At 39.0% G+C, this 17,422-nt stretch overlaps 1 protein-coding gene across 2 annotated transcripts in view; it reads left to right on the top strand.

The window, feature by feature from the left end:
- The window catches only part of NELL1 (neural EGFL like 1), a 702,892-nt gene that overhangs the window by 521,774 nt on the left and 163,696 nt on the right, over positions 1 to 17,422 (top strand). For both annotated transcript variants that reach the window (XM_081098633.1, XM_081098634.1), the window contains exon 15: positions 2,879 to 2,974. In XM_081098633.1, coding sequence (XP_080954759.1) covers positions 2,879 to 2,974 — 96 coding nt within the window. The remainder of the gene's footprint in view (positions 1 to 2,878; positions 2,975 to 17,422) is intronic.

The following is a 17,422-nucleotide window of genomic DNA, read 5'->3' as shown; positions in this document are numbered from 1 at the left end:
GGCAAGACAGTGTGTGTGTGTGTGTGTGTGTGTGTGTGTGTGTGTGTACATAGGCTCATGGTAGTTAAATGCTGGAAAGAGGAAATGGTATTCAAATACTAAGGTACCCATTATCTGTCCATTGGCAGGAACAAAGGAATTCACAATTAATTGCTAAGATCCAAAATGTTAAATAATATAGTAGATATTAAATGATGTGAAAAATGACAATATTGTGAGAATTTCTGTGTATTTGAACTAGCGTTCAACTACCTAAAAATGTCCACTGGCTTTTTTGAAGTTAAACCCATATTATTTATGTGATGATGGCAAAATTTAATCATGACATTTTTCCAGGCTGACATTTTCTAACTGCAATTAAAAATAAAATAATTTCTCACCTAGCTCTTCTGTGAATAAAAGAAACCCTGGGTTAACAAGTTGCAATCATCTTCCTTAATGAGACATTTTGCAGCGGTAGTACACTAAATTATCGGTTATCCAGCAAGGTTGCATAGTAAGTTGTTCTGGATGGAAGTGCTGCAGAGTTGTTGGAGAAAGAGTTTTTCTGTCAGAACAACCTGCAGAATATAAGTTAATTCATTAGGCAAATATGTTTTGAGTATCTACAATGCATTCAGCTACTAATGCTTTGTATGTACAATGGGGTGCAAAAAAAGAAGCATGTGACTTATCCTTATGGGCCGTACAATCCCAATGGGTGAGACAGGAAATGATAAGCATTCATACATAAATAAACAATAATACTTAATACTACCAAGGAGAGGTGTATGGAGCTGTGCATGGAGCTATGCTATGCTATTCGGGTGTGTAATGAGGGGAACTTACCCATTGTGGGAAGGCTAGCAGGGTAGCACTGGGAGGGAGTTGCATAACTTTGCAATGCTTGTCAAAAACTCCACACTCTCTAAAATTGTATTTTCACATTGAGCACTTTTCCCTAAAGGGATAATTTGGGGTGTACGAAACATTCTAGCTATACTGGAAAGGCATCACTTTTGGTACGGCAATATTGGAAACAACTTAAATTTTTTAAAAAATAAGTGGTTGAATTTATTATGTTATCAAAATTATACCTGTCCACCTATTTTAAAGCTCATGTAAAAATGTTTTTATTGTAATAAATATGTTTAGACAAAAAAAGGGGGTTATAAAATGAGTATTTAAAATGCCTGCCTTTGCTTTTATCCCAATCCTATTCTTTCTAGTTACTAGGTCTAGCCTATTTGATTTCAAATATCTACACTAATAAAAGAGAAACATGGTAATTGGTGTATGACCGCTACCCTTCCCATTGGCTAATCCCCCTGTCATTCACAGAGTAGGGCTGAGATATGCAAATTAACTGGCAGCCAAGATGGCGGCTGGCAGCCAGACAGCTGATGCGAACAGGGAGGCTTGCTTGCTTCAGTGAGGGAGAACTCCAACGTTCCCCGCCTGACTTGCCGGCCTCTCAGCTGCAACTTTAAGCAACTATGTTGCAAATATAGAAGCTAAAAAAAACCTAGAAACCAGCTTTACTCAGCGGGGCTTCAGCCAGCCGGACCACAACATTATATCAAATACAGACGGTAAACAAAGGCCAGAAACCTGTTTTCAGCAGCCAAGGCCTCAGAGCGAAAGCTGGCCCAGAATAAAAAAAGAAAAAAAAAAGAAAAAAAAGGAGCAGTTGGGAGCTTCAGTCCCAGCCTGAAAACAGCCCTCAGCCCCTCAGCCAGACTGGCCAGGCACCCCAGTGGGGACCCCCACCCTGAAGGGTGTGTGACCAACTGCAAACAGCCATCATCCCCTCATCCAGGCTGGCCAGGCACCCCAGTGGGAACCCCAACCCTGATCCAGGACACCCTTCAGGGCAAACCAGCCAGCCCCACCCATGCACCAGGCCTCTATTCTATATAGTAAAAGGGTAATATGCCTCCCGGCACCAGGATCAGCGTGACAGGGGGCAGCGCCCAAACCCCCTGATCGCCCTGCAGCTCTGTGTGTGACTGGGGGTGGGGCCCCAACCCCCCGCCCCCACAGGCCCTGCTCTGTGTGTGACGGGGTAGAGCCATAACCTCCCCATTGGCCCTGCCCTGAGTATGAGAGTGGCGGCGCCCCAACCCACCCCCCCATGGGCCCTGCTCTGTGTGTGATGGGGTAGAGCCATAACCTCCCCATTGGCCCTGCCCTGAGTGTGACAGTGGCGGAGCCCCAACCCGCTGATCGGCCCTGCTCTGTGGGTGATAGAGGGCGGTGCCCCAACCCCCTGATCCGCCCTGCCCTGAGTGTGACAGGGGGCGGTGCCTCAACTCCCCTATCGGCCCTACCCTGAGCATGACTGAGGGTGGCATCGCAACCTCCCAATCTGCCCTGCTCTGTGCATGACAGGGGGTGGCGCCGCAACCTCCCCAATAAGCCCTGCTCTGAGCCCGACCAGGGGCTGCACCTAGGGATTGGGCCTGCCCTCTGCCACCCGGGAGCAGGCCTAAGCCAGCAGGTCGTTATCTCCCAAGGGGTCCCAGACTGCGAGAGGGCACAGGCCGGGCTGAGGGACCCCCCCTTCCCCTGAGTGCACAAATTTTTGTGCACCGGGCCTCTAGTGTCAATAATAAGTCACAATAGCAACAGTAATAGCTGTTCATACTAGTTACCATTTAGCACATTCCAGCCCAGTGCTAGACACTTTACCTCCATTACCACAACTGATGTTATGTAAATCAGTGAAGTAAGTATTAATACATTTATTTCTTTTCATGGCAAAAACTTTTAAATATGTCAACACAGCTATGTATTCCCTATGCAACAAAGAAGGAATGATTTCAATGCTTATGCCATTTACCATGAGTTTTCTTATTCCCATTTTATCTAATAGAAATTCCTCATTCTTTTGCAACAGCATTCTGCGAAGAAGGCTGCAGATATGGTGGAACATGTGTGGCGCCTAACAAATGTGTTTGTCCCTCTGGATTCACAGGAAGCCACTGTGAGAAAGGTAACCTTAGCCCTTTTGGGTGAGTGGGGTGGGGAGAAAGAGTTTCAGAGAGAAGGGAAACTCTTTTTCTAGTAGTATAGTATTGTGGGTTGACTTGATGCACTATGTCTCGCTGGGGGATGTAGCTCCCCAAAATGGATACGTTTGATTATTGTATAATTGGCTTCCTCCCCCTGAAAATAGAGCTTCATTTGTCCTCCCTTCAATGTTTCTAATAGAGCAAGATTGAGTCTTTCTCTGTCATAGTTTGGAGTGTGCCTTTTTAGTGCTAATGAGAGATAAAGCCTGAAGAACTGACCTGCCCCAATTATCAGCTATTCGGGGTAGCATCACACAGGACTATTGGCGTTAACAGTCTGCTGTGCCCACAGAATCTAGATTAGAACCACATGCTCCTTGAATTAAAGCACATTAAATAACTCTGGCAGCAGGTTTATTGGTGTGCTTGGGATTTGGTTCTAATACTGGTTTATTAGGAGCATTATTATTCCTGGTCCTGATAATAGAAGCCAGTTTAGTGTTTGTAAGATTCTATTATGAGCATCCTTCTATTTGCAATAAATGTAGTGTTTACACTTGATGCTATTTGGTGAAATCAGCTGTCTTATTAATTGGAGACATCTTTCCACCTGGGTACAAATTAAATTGACGGTCAATGCCAGTGTGCCACTGTATACATACATATCAATGCAAGCGAGAATGCTTGTCATGCGAAATTGAATATTTCTGTGTATTTCCCCATAAGTTTTACTGGCCTAAAATTACTGTATTGTGTTTTTTCCGGAGTCTGAGATATCACACTTGACACTTCTTATAGTACAGCATAAAAATATGGAAATGTGATGATGTAGTCATTATGTCTGTTATTCAATAAGAGAGAGGATGGCTTAAATGCCAACTTTTGAAGCAAAGCTCCGGTTTCCTTTCCTTCATGTAAAAAGATTTCTGAAATTGGATAATACATTTTTAAATGATCCTAGTTATTTTACCCCAACTTGTTCTATGTGTTACTTTGCACTGCCTGTATAAGGCAGCCGATCCTTTCAAAAACAGTTCAAAATGTAACATGTAAATTATTCAACAAGGAAGATAACAAAAAATATGTGCACTGTTGTTTCCATATTTTATGATATTATCAATGAAGCCAATTTCATGTATGAAATAAAAATTAATTGGTTTGTTTTTTAAAAAGACACATAAAAGAGCCAAATACTGCCTCTGAGCAGCATGAGAATTACCACATGGAGCTGGAGAATTCTTGCCAAAAGCAAAGAAACTTAATGGTAACTTCGAACACATGCCCTCATTGCAGTGCATTGGCTTTTAATTAGGTTTTCTAAAGTGAAAAAACAAATACATGTAAAGGTTTCTCATTATGTCCTCTAGCACTGCTGTGCTTCCCTAAAATGAGCATACAGGAATTAATGGGGACAGAAATGGTGATGATGATAGTGTTGATAATAATGGATACTACCAGTAATGATACACCATTTATTATGTATTAATTATGTGTCAGGTCTTTTAAATGAATATTTTAATATATGAAGAATAAACAACAAAGATAAATACTATTACTCCTATTTTATAAATAGCAAAATAAAGCTTAGCCAAGCGAAGTAACTTTTGCAATGCTACAGTCAGTATTAGAACTGAGAATAAAATTCCAATTGTATTTCACAAAGCCTGCGTTATAAACCCTTGCCTGAGTTTCTCAAAGTAATACATGGACTTCCTGTTAGAACCCAGATTCCTGGGCCACCAACCTAGACCTGGTCAATCAGAATATCTCAGGGAGGGTCCATGAAGCTAAACTTCCACCAAGCACCTCTGGTTGCTTGTTATAAATCAGTTATTGATATATTAGTGTGATATTTAACCAGATAATCTAATCTAATGTTCTTATTCTTTTTACATTATAAAGATTGAGGTATTCTTTTTACATTATAAAGATTGAGGTATAAGGATTGAGGTAAAGATTGACTTTAGACTTGGGGATGAATTGGTGGAAGCCTAGGAAAAATTATCATTTCTTATGACTTGTTGATTTGACTATATCTTCTCTGCTCAGTAAGAGGTTGGTTGAATTAATGCTACATTCTGTTTTATTACCTGAAACAAGAAACATTACAAATAAAGGAGAAAGTCAAGGTCAGAGGGAAAGGTAAAAAAGAGATAGGCAGGACATGAGTTCGCATGTAAAAGTTAAAGTTAAGATTGAGCATTGCATATTCTTGAATTCTTGCAAAGTTGTTTTAAGGTAAAATTAAAATAGAATAACAAGGTCTCTTTGCATGTGATATTATCTCCCATCAGTATGAAACCCATTCCATTTCATATTGGCCAAGACTATTATTTTTTTCTTTATTGATTGAGGTATTACATATGTGTCCTTATCGCCCCATTTCCTCCCACTCATGACCTCACTCCCCTGTTGTCTGTGTCCCTTGGTTAGGCTTATATGCATGCATACAAGTCCTTCGGTTGGTCTCTCCCACTCACTCCCACCCTCCCCTACTTTCCCTCTGAGGTTTGACGGTTTGATCGATGCTTCTCTGTCTCTGGATCTGTTTTTGTTCATCAGTTTATGTTGTTCATTATATTCCATAAATGAGTGAGATCATGTGATATTTATCTTTCTCTGACTGGCTTATTTTGCTTAGCATAATGCTCTCAGTTCCAACCATGCTGTTGCAAATGATAAGAATTCCTTCTTTTTTTCTACAGCATAGTATTCCATTGTGTAGATGTACCACAGGTGTTTAATCCACTCACCTGCTGATGTGCACTTAGGCTGTTTCCAAATCTTAGCTATGGTAAATTGTGCTGCTATGAACATAGGGGTGCATATATCCCTTCTGATTGGTGTTTTTAGTTTCTTAGAAGTGGGATCACTGGGTCAATTGGGAGTTCCATTTTTAATTTTTTGAGGAAACTCCATACTGTTCTACACTGTGTCAATATTATTTTTAATTAAATTTATTATGGTGACATTAATAGGATCATGTATGTTTCAAGTGAACATTTCTGTGATACATGACCTATATTGCATTGTGTTCCCACCACCTGAAGTCACATCATCTTCCATCACCATATATTTGGCCCTCTTTACCCTTTACTACCTCCACCTTCTTCTCTTTGGTAACTACCATACTGTTGTCTGTGTCTATGAGTTTCAGTTTTATATCTGACACATGAGTGAAATATTGGCCTTTTCTGACTGACTTGTTTCACTTAGCATAATATTCCCAAGGTCCATCTATGTTGTCGTAAATGGCAGTATGTCATCTTCACCAATATTCTAATTGTATGAAATTTTTTGTGGAGAGGATAAAGTACATATATTTCAGTCCATTGTGTGTAAGGGATCTAGAAAAATTATAGGACAAATACTGAAAATGTATTCCATATCTTGTTTGAATTATTTTATCATGTAGATCATTAGCAGTGAGCATTAAGTAATGCTATTTGCCATAGACTAGTCATGCTAGAATCAGGGGTGGGCAAACTTTTTGACTCGAGGGTCACTATGGGTTCCTTAAACTAGACCGGAGTGCCGGAACAAAAGCATGGATGGAGTGTTTGTGTGAACTAATATAAATTCAAAGTAAACATCATTACATAAAAGGGTACAGTCTTTTTTTTTTTTTTTTTTTTTTAGTTTTATTCATTTCAAGCGGGCCGAATTCGGCCCGCGGGCCGTAGTCTGCCCACGGCTGTGCTAGATGCTTTGAGACTTAGGGCATAAAGGAAAAATGCAAATGCATTGTAACTATCTATGGCATGATCACACTAAATCTCTGATTTGCTTTGTTTTAATTTCAAGACTAACTAAGTAGTCCCTTTTGAGCCATACAGAATCTGCTTATATTTGATCTTAAAAATATTTCCCTTGGTTCCCCTTGTTACTGGTTTTATTTATTGCTTGTGATATTTAGCCTTTCAGAATTCAAGTACTGTTAGTTAAATTATTGAAATCATTTGTTAAAGAAAATGCTTATCTGGCATTAAAAATCCCGCTTGTGTTTGCCATATAACTCAAAGATGAACAACACCATTTATTTTATGGTGATGAGATTTTAGTAAACTTAAACTTTTCATAACCCCATTCAAGATAAGCAAACATATGTTTCTGAATAACATATTATGTTGAGTCTTTTTGCCCTTTGTTCTGTCTCTGTTCCCTTAGATTTGATTTCATTTCACATTTAATATCAAGATGTATAATGAGAGAGATGAATGAAAAATCAGTAAGAAAAATGGTTTTGCTACTCTTTAGAAAAGGGCTGCTGGCAAAAGCTCTCTTCTTAGCCTAAGAGAACTGAAAGGATATCATGTCACACTGAGATACATAGCCAACCATCACACAAAATGAAACAACACAAAGTCTTCTGAGAGACTCTCCAAGTGTAAAATCAAGTAGCTACACTAAATCCATAAGTATGTTACCTGCCATAAAACAGCAGAACATCATCCTCTGAAATGTGAATCACACTGTTTTCTACTTGGCCTTAAGCAAATTTGCAAGCAACATTAAGTAGAAATTAAATGTAAGGTATTAGACTATGTCTAGTTAGGGGTTTCTTAATGCTTAGCAGCATCAAAGGACTCTACCCACTAGATAGCATTAGTACTCCAACCCCTAGTCATGATGATCAAAAATGTCTCCTGACATTGCCAATGTCTCCTGGGAGGCAGAATCTACCTTTTGGCAATGCCGGGTCTAGATGTAGCATTTTAAACATTTTTAAAATGTGTGTGTGTGTACACAGACATATATTAGGCAAATGTATTTCAGTGTATTTGATAACATGCACATTATAAGCACTTTTGGTAGACAAGTATTTTTAAAGCATCTCTTGAACATTCTTAGAAGTGCTTATTACTATATTTAGAGAATTCTTAATCATTCAAGAGCCAGGGACTGGCTAATATCCATATATGCTGTATGGCGAACATTTTCTTATGGGACAAGATTGATGTAGAAGCTGGGCCAGTTCTATGTCCTCACCCTCTTGTTGTTGGAGTAAACATGGATGTTTCAACCTCACCCAAGGACAATGTGACTCTAACCCTTGTATTCTCCTGAAAGAAGAAGAAAATCCTTTATTATTACTTTGTTAGAATAATTTTTCTCAATGTATGTAGTAAGATGATAATTTTTTTGCTGTAAATTGCTTTCTTTAATATAAGACTTCTCAATTAGTCACGTTTATTAGTAGTTTCAACTGCATATAAATCAAGATGGTTATTTGTGGTGGTATAGATCAGACAGCTAATTTTACTGCATTTTTCTATTTGTATATTACATGAGATATAAATTGTGTAAATACAATTGTATAGACATCAGGTACCTATAACCAGTGCCTTGTGAATCAGACAGTGAGAGTTGGATAGTTGGATAAAATTAGTCAAGCTATAATAATGTTGTATTAAAAAATAGTTTAAAACATACTGATATTATAAAAATCACAGACCTTGACTTTTTCCCCATTGGTTTCCAAAATGGGTTCATTTTGGAATGTAAATATTATTTAATAAATGCATATAACCATTGAACTTCTCACAGTCCCCAAGGCTTTGTAAAGTGTATTAAATATCTGGCCAAGAATATTCTGGGAAATTAATAATAGCAACAAGTTTAACAGCATGATGCATTCTCAATATGGCTTCCAGTAGTTATTTTTTTCTATTTTGATTACCTGAATTTTCTATTTTTTCGACAGTAAATACAGTATAAATGATTTGTAATAAGAAGTGATACTTTTTAAAGCTTAAAATTATGAGGACATAAAAGTCATGAAAAGGACTTTTCTTTTTAAAAGTTCCTGAGGATTGCCCTAATCGGTTTGGCTTAGTGGATGGAGCGTTGGTCTGCGGACTGGGGGGGTCTTGGGTTCGATTCCAGTCAAGGGCATGTACCTTGGTTGTGGGCACATCCCCAGTAGGGGGTGTGCAAGAGGCAGCTGATGGATGTTTCTCTCTCATCAATGTTTCTAACTCTCTTTCCCTCTTCCTTCCTTTCTGTAAAAAAATCAATAAAATATATTTTTTTAAAAAGTTCCTGAGGATCTTTTAACTTTTCTTAAAGGGAAATGACTTTTTACAAGTTAATTTATTCTATTCTTTCTTCTGTGCCTCAGGGACTTGCAGATATGTAGACAGAGGGTAATAGTTTGCCCTATGCATATTATTCACCCATCAGGTGCAATGAATGGTCAGAAACAAATACTTCTATTTTCTTCCAATTTTAAAATATTGTCTGATTTTCAGATAAGTCTACTGGCATGCATCTATTTGCAGTTTCTCTGATCATCCTTGTTTCAGGGGGAAAAAATAAGAGCCTTTAAGAAGGTAGATAATAGCTCCATTCTGTTAATGGAAAATATTCTTCTGCTTTCTCCCCACCCATCACAGCACTGTGGGGAAGGCATCTGGGAAGAGGATGAGTGCCCATGTGCCTCTTCAACATCTTGGCAGTCTACATATCTATTTAACTTTTCTCAACAGGATCTTTCTGGTTTTCTGGCACAAGCAAATGGCATTTCTATTATTAACATTGCTGTTGTTGCTGTTGCGCAACTGATAGATGCCCAGAAAAGAGCAAGCAGTGCTTTTGTGGCATCATTTAAAAAAGAAAATATGAGGATTTGAGGTCTGAGTTGCTCATGCAGTTGAAGCCACCAAAAAGGAAGGGACACAGATGTTCTTTTAAAATTTGATCCAAGTTATATGGATGTGAATTTGTGTGAGGAGCTATGCCCTGCACGGGACCTTTGCAGGGATATAGAAGGAAGAGGACAGGCAGTCTGCTGGATCATGAGAGGAGCTCACAAACACAAAGAACATCTCATCTTTAGAGCAGCTCAGCAATGAGTTCAGCTGTGGAACCTAGAGGGCCTTGTTCAGGACCCCCTCCCTCTCCTCAGTTCTACCCACTCAACTTTCTCTTTTAAGCTGTGATGGAGAAACTGAGCTAAAGACCTAATACAATTTCCCATGCTCCAAAATGGAGTTGCCACTTAACTCTCAGGGCTACTTGGAACTATTTAAAAGCCCTGTTTCTTTTTTTCTAATTAATTTTTTAAATGCTTCAATTACAGTTGATATACAAGATATTAGTTTCAGATGCACAGTAATTCAATTTTTATGTAACATACGAAGTGATCACCTTAATGGTCTAGTACCCATCTGACACCATACAGCTATTACAATCTTATTAACCAAACTCCCTATGCTGTGCTTTATATCCCTGTGGCTATTTTTATAACTGGCAATTTGTCCATTTTTAGCTACCCTACCCCACCTCCTTTAATCTGACAACCATCAAATTTATGAGGACTTGTGTAAGTGTTTAGTAAGCCAATCACTAGTGGAAATGGGATTCCAACCCATGTATGACTGAATCCAAATTTATATACCTTCCAATACCAGTTGCCTCTTGATCACATTACCTGTGTACATGGCAAATTAAACCTAACAGATTATGGGGGAGGCCAAATAAATGATGCTCTCCTGTGAGTAATGAGCCATACTTTTCTACTTGATTATGGACATTATTTTTATCTTCCTTTCAATATTTTTATTGTGCCTAAGGCAGGAAGAGAGTGTAAAAACATAGGGTTTAAGAGCACAATCTTTGAAGCCATACTAGCTTAGTTTGAGTTGGAGTTCCACTGTTTGTTGGAATCTGTGATACTGAATGAGATATATGCAATGTTTCTAAGCTTCAGTTTGCCACTAAAATGGATATCAGTATTACCTACATCATAATATTGTTGTGAAATTGAATGATATAGTCTAATTAAATTACTTGGTAGAGTGTGTAGCACACAGTAGGTATCTAGAGATGATATCTATTTTGGAATCCTCAATTTACTGGCTGGTAAAATTGAGACTCAAATAATATGCTGCTTTAGTAAGTATATCATATTGAGGATGGAGGAGAGAAATTCCATTCAGAAGAATGCCATGAAGAAGAATAGTATAGAAATGTTGTGTATTTCCAGTAGCTTTGTCAGCATGCCTTTCCAGAAAGCAAGGAGAGGAAAGCCAATTTTTTAATAGATTGGTTTTCCCTGTCGAACACAGGAAATCTATTAGGGATTACCTTGTCTAGTTAGCAATGCAGAAAATAATTCCCGAATATTTAGATAACAAGAAGTTCTTCCTTCCCATCAGGCAAGCTCCTACTGTTGAACTGTGAAAGTCAGGATTTGGTTCATACCCTCATTTCTAATTTTATACCCTGGGGAATGCAGACATCACTGTAACTTGCAGCACAATGGCTAAACAGAAAGGAAACCCATGTTTCTGTGAAAATGTGAATAATTAGAGCCTGGGAATTATAAACTTCCCCTAGTAACTGCTATCCAAGAAATCTTTGTATCCAAGAATATGAACTGCACTGTTAATCATGTGGGAAAAGACTAATTGAAGACAGTAGACTGGAGGAGAAGGAATATAACTCTTCCGATTTGCATCATTCTCTCCTAATAGGATCCACTGATTAGAAAAGGTAGTTGCCTGAAAATGTTCATATGGGTCTAAAATATGATGAATCAAACATCAAGATCTATGCATTCATTTTGCAGTGGTTGATAACATAAGCAGCTTCTAGCTTGGTGGGCTAATGTGGTTTTTAAAGCATTCTCTAATTTAAAGAGAACTTGAAGTTACCTGTGGGTGACAGCAATTTTAGCTTAGTAGATTGAGTCTGAGGGGAAATTCTGGGAGATTATTTCAGTAAAGAATATTTTGCTAAGAAAAAACCTTTCCGTACTTCCTCAGCGCTTATAAGATAAAGTCCAAATCTCAAGGTGTGATATTAAAGACCTCCTCGATGGGTCTCTGCCTACCTCTCCATCTTTATCTCCTCCTTTTCCTACACATACATTTCAAATTCCAGCCTGTTCTAAAGTACTTCTGTTCACTGAAACCCACCTTCATTTTTCCAATCTCTCAGCTTTTGTTTGTAATGTTCATAACAGACTTATATATTGATTACAAATATGTGACATTAATTCAAAAATAATAGAAAATATTGGTCATTGAGGATCTCCATTAATCTAGAATGCTCCTGACCTTCCCCCTCTCAAACCACTTCTCCTGTAGTCTTCCTCGTTCCAGTCAATGACAAAATCTGTCCTTTCACATTTTCTGGATGGAGATCTTGATATCCTTGACTTCTCCTATCTTTTAGATCTCACACCCAAATCCTTGCTCTACCTTCTAAATATATCTAGAATTCACACATCTTCATCTGATTTCCACCACTACTCCTCTTGCCCAAGACATCCTAATCTGTAATCCAGATTAATGTAAAAACCTCCTAACTCATCTCCCTTTCACTCTTGTGCAACTATTGCCTCTTTACAACATAACAGTCAAAGGGATATTGTTTAAAAATAAGTTAGACTCAGTCGCTTTTCTGCTTCAAATTATCCATGCTCCCTATTGTCCATCAGCAAAAGCTAGTCATTGCAATGGCCTATAAGTCTCTCCAGGCTCTGCCCCCCTTTCCTATTACTTCTCTGCCCTCAGTCCTTGTGCTCGCCCCTCACTTGTATACCTTCCCTCACAGTCGTAATGGTCTTTGTGATTGTCCTATGACATGCTAGTTATGTTTCCTTTACAGTTGGGTTTGCTTGGAATTTTCATGGTCAGTTCCCTCATGTCATGTAGGTTTCTGCTCAGATGTTATCTCCTCTGAGAGATCTTCACCCGTAACTAAATACAGTCCCATTTTTGGGACTGTCTCATTGTCTTCAGAACAATTATTCTCTGACACAATAATGTTTCTGTGTGTCTGTGGTCTGACTGCCTTGCCAGAATATAACCTCCATGAGGGCAAGGTGTTTTTGTGTTACTGCCACTGTATCTCCAGGGCCCAGAGAAGTGGCCCAAAAGTTGAATAAATAAATAATTTAATAAAAATCTCTTTTAGTTTTTGGTTTAGTTTCCAAAGCCACACTACTGTCATCATGATATGTCTTGGGAAGAATGAGCAAATTATTGCTGTCAATCACACACCTTCATTCCTGATATTTTTAGGTCCTATGTAGTCAGAGTTCTCCTTGACTTTTCATATTCGCTCACTTTCCCATTTAATCAATCACCACAGTCTATTTTCTGCATCCTCCCGCCTAGTCTAAACCACTGGCAAATGTGCGGTGCTGTTTTTTGTTTTGTTTTGTTTTGTTTTGGGGTGTGTGTGTGTGTGTGTGTGTGTGTGTGTGTTTTCTTGGAATGATGACAGAAGGCAAGTTTCTAGACCCCAAGTCCTGTTCCTCCCTTACAAAAAAATGTTCTTCCTGCATTGCAGCCAATATAATACCTAAAAAGACAAATGCAATCAAATTATTTTCCTGCTAACAAATGTTAAATGGTTTCCAGTGCCCTTGGAATAAACTCCACTCTCTTTTCAGTAGTTATTGATGACTCTGAGCCTCTTCCTCATTCACTTATAATCAATGGTCCTCACACACTGAACTTTGTCAGATTTTCTCAAAGCAGCAATCTCCCTACTTCAGGCATCTGCCTGAGGTATTTTCTCTACCGGGAAGTCTTTGATTTTTCTTCTTCTACTTTCCTTCTTCCATCTCCACCCACCACCATACCCAGTCCCCATCTCCCTTTGTTCTCTCACATAGATCTTAATCTTTTCTTCAGAAATATTTTTCAGGCTCCTTAATAAGGTTAAGTCCCCTCCCCTGTGTTCTGTCATATCAACCTGGTGTTCCCTTTCATAAAATGTATCACATTTAATTGTTGCATCGCTGCTTTTATCCCCTTCCTTCCTACCACCCATCCCTGTAGCATAGCCAACATATATGTTTAATTTCTATTCTCCCCAAAATACAAAATAATAACTTATATAACAGTTATTAACATACAGTATCTCCTAACCAAAATGGTATATGTTCTAACTAACTATTTTTCTCCCATCTCTTTCCTTCTTGCTGGTCCTGTTGACCCCCATCCAAGTGTTAATGATAATTTATATAAATGACATTTTTATAAGATTTGCATAACATGTTTCTGAATGTCAGATTCTTTAGCATCTATGAAGAAACTTTGATATACATGCACTAACTAGATGGGTCATTTCAGGAGGATAAGCAACTCTTCCCTTCCTGTCATAGATAAGCTCTGGCCTGTCATAGCCCATATCTGACACTGAGAAGCCTGCCCCAAAATGGCTCTTCCCTGGTTCTGAATTGCCAAGCAGTCCCTTTTTCATCGGATCACTTGTTAGGAAATGTTGAACTGTGAAATGCTATTGTAAGCACTTTTGATTTACTGTCAGCAAATTATTATGGCACTGTCTCTTACTAAAATGATGGCAAGCTTTATTTTTTCCAGGTGCTTGGTCTCCAGGAAATACCACAGTCACTGTGCATTTGCCCATTGACTTTATGCATTAGCATTTTGGAGATGTTTATGTTTTTTTTCCTACATATTTTCACCAGTATCTCTTACAGAATCAATACCTCCCCAATCTCTGAAAATTTTAGTAGGAATAACGAAGGAACTGTTTAAATTACTAGCAATTTTAATGCTTAGGCTAGACCTTAATTTAGGCTGGACCTTACTATTTGAACCTCTCAACTCAGAAGTCTGGGATCAATCAGCATCCTCCAACCCCATATTACTTGTCTGATTTCATCATACAATTTTATACCACTCCATTTGGCCATTTTTTCATGTATATAAGTGTAACTGAAGGTGTTTTTAGCTGGTGTTCTCTTTATGGAATTTTCTTCCTCCATATCTTCATGACTCATTTCTTTATTTCCTTTAGGGCTCCACTCAAATGTCACTTTGAAGTGAGACATTTCCTACCGCTCTATTAAAATCGCAACCCCAAATCTTGCCCCAAATGATAGTACCTCAATTCTTTGCCTTTTTTTTTTCTTTCATCGCACTTATTACCTTCTAAGACACTGAATATACTACTCCTCTATCTTGTTTTATTGTTCCCCTTCCCTGAAGGCTGGGGGTTTTGTGCATGTTTGCTGTTATAGCTCCAGCCCTCAGCCTAGTGCCTAGAACTTAGTCTTCACTCAAGAAATACTTATTGAGTGGTTGAATGATTTTCCTCCTTTATTGAATAAGCTGAGAATGAGAACACACAGTAATATGCCCAAGTTCACAGGCCTAAGAAGTGCCAAAGTTGTGATTTGAACAGTTCTTTGTACCTCAAAGCTCAGGCTTAAAACATGGTCCTTTGCTGTCCTTCTCAAAAAGGCCAGACGATTAAAAGGGTTTTGACAATTGTCAGAGCTGATCTCTTGCATGTTATTTTCTCAGTTGACCTCTAAATTCTGTGTGCCATGATTATTCCTCTGTATTTCATTTATACCACACTCATGTTCTGAGAGACTAACTTTTCTTGTTATACTTTAGTTAATACACCCTTTCTTAGAAGGGGGCCATGTAACAGTAATATTTCATGTAGTAAAAATTTTGAACACTTCTTTCCAGGCACTATATCATCACTCTTTGAATCTCTTAACAACTCCACAGGGTATATATTATCATCATCCTTGTTTTACAGATAAGGAAACTGAGGCTAAGAGATTTAAGAAACTGTTCATATTTATAACACTGATAAGAGGGACAGCTGGGAATTGAATTATTCTCTGGTGGTTTAAAATTTTATGCTTTACTTTTTTTTCTTCATTATTATGTCATGCCACCCCCCAACCTCCCTTCTACAGGAGTAGTCATTTCTCTTGACCCCAAGTCATTAATATAGAGGTTTAATTTTAAAAGTGCCAGAAGGATGCCATTGTAATACCCTTTTACCCATTGGGCATTCTCACAGGATGGTGGGGAACAATATAACCTCACAAGCTGGGTCAGCCACTTACCATGGGCACTGTCCAAGTTATATAACTTTTCAATCTGCAGTTACTTCTCAACATTGTTGTAAGGACTAGAGAAAGTCCAATTAGTACATAGCAAGTGATGATAAATTAGTAGATTGTAAAGAGACACATTATACAGACTGTCATCTACAGCTTTTGTATTTGAGGGCAATGTTATTATTTACGTTATAATCACAGACTCTTTCAAAGGCATTTTCTTTTTGAAGCATCTCAAGAAAGCATTGTGAAGATAGATTAATTTTCATCTTACAGACAAAGAAACGTATTCATGTAGTTTAAAGTGACTTGTCCACATTTATAGAATTCGTAAGCATTGAGCTGATATTCTAATATCTGAGTCGTTCAGTTACACCTTTCCAATTTTTGAACTCAAAATGCAATAAAGGCAACGTGAGTCTCTTGGTGGTGATACCACCCCAACAGAGACTAATTTATACTAATAAAAGGTTAATATGTCAATTAGACTGGGAGACCTTCCAGAAGACCTCCGGACGTCCTTCCAGACAAAGTCATGGTGGTGGGGCCGACGCAGAGGTGGTTAGGGGAGATCAGGCCAGGAGGGGAGGACAATTGGGGGTGATCAGGCCAGCAGGGGGGCAGTTGGGGGCGAGCAGGCTGGCAGGGGGGGGGCAGTTGGGGCCAAGCAGGCTGGCAGGCAGAGTGGTTAGGGGCAATCAGGCAGGCAGGCAGGTGAGCAGCAGTCCTGGATTGTGAGAGGGATGTCCGAGGGGTCCCAGATTGGATAGGGTGCATGCCAGGCTGAGGGACACCCCCCATGCATGAATTTCCTATACTGGGCCACTAGTCTATATATTTAAAAGCCTAAGTGACCATTATGACCAGTCGACTGAACAACCGGTTGACCGGTCACTATGATGCACACTGACCACCAGGGGTAGAATCTCAATGCAGGAGCTGCCCTCTGGTGTTCACTGTACTCCCACAGCCAACCTCCTGTGGTCCCTCCCCCGAGCCTGCCAGCCCTGATTGGCCCAATCACTGTCCAGGACGAGGGACCCCACCCATGCATGAATTCGTGCACCAGGCCTCTAGTAATTACATATTATCTCAAAATACACCCCCTACAAGTTAGTACATGACAGACCACATCCTCACAGAAGTGAAATTTTAGAAATCAGAAGGAAACCAGACCTCTGAACAGATGTTTGCAAGTAAGTATTATACAAACAATTTGGACGTTTCTGGAAAGATCTGAAGTCTGTTTTGTATACATCTGAAGATATTTCCCTGATTTAATGCTCAAACCTATTTTAGTGGCAAGTAAATACATTTTCATGAAGTGAACCATCTTGCTTACCTGTTAGCAGTTAGTAGCTCCTAAGTGCTGGGCATTTGAGAGGAACCTTCGCTCTATTCCCCTGTCTACTAACATATCTATTGCTAGTATTTTTGAGGTGGCTATGTTCCAGCCACTATTGTAAATACTTAAAGGAATTATAGGAGTGATACTGTTATTATCCGTATTTTATAGGTGAGGACACTGAGGCTTGAGACTGGAATTTGCTTCCACAGCAACATTGGCAGTTTCTGCTGTTTT

The sequence above is a fragment of the Myotis nattereri genome (assembly GCF_964212035.1).
Source record: "Myotis nattereri genome assembly, chromosome: 9".
NCBI classification, from domain to species: domain Eukaryota; kingdom Metazoa; phylum Chordata; class Mammalia; order Chiroptera; family Vespertilionidae; genus Myotis; species Myotis nattereri.
Note: the sequence above shows the minus strand (reverse complement) of the source record. Positions and strands in the feature narration are given on the sequence as shown.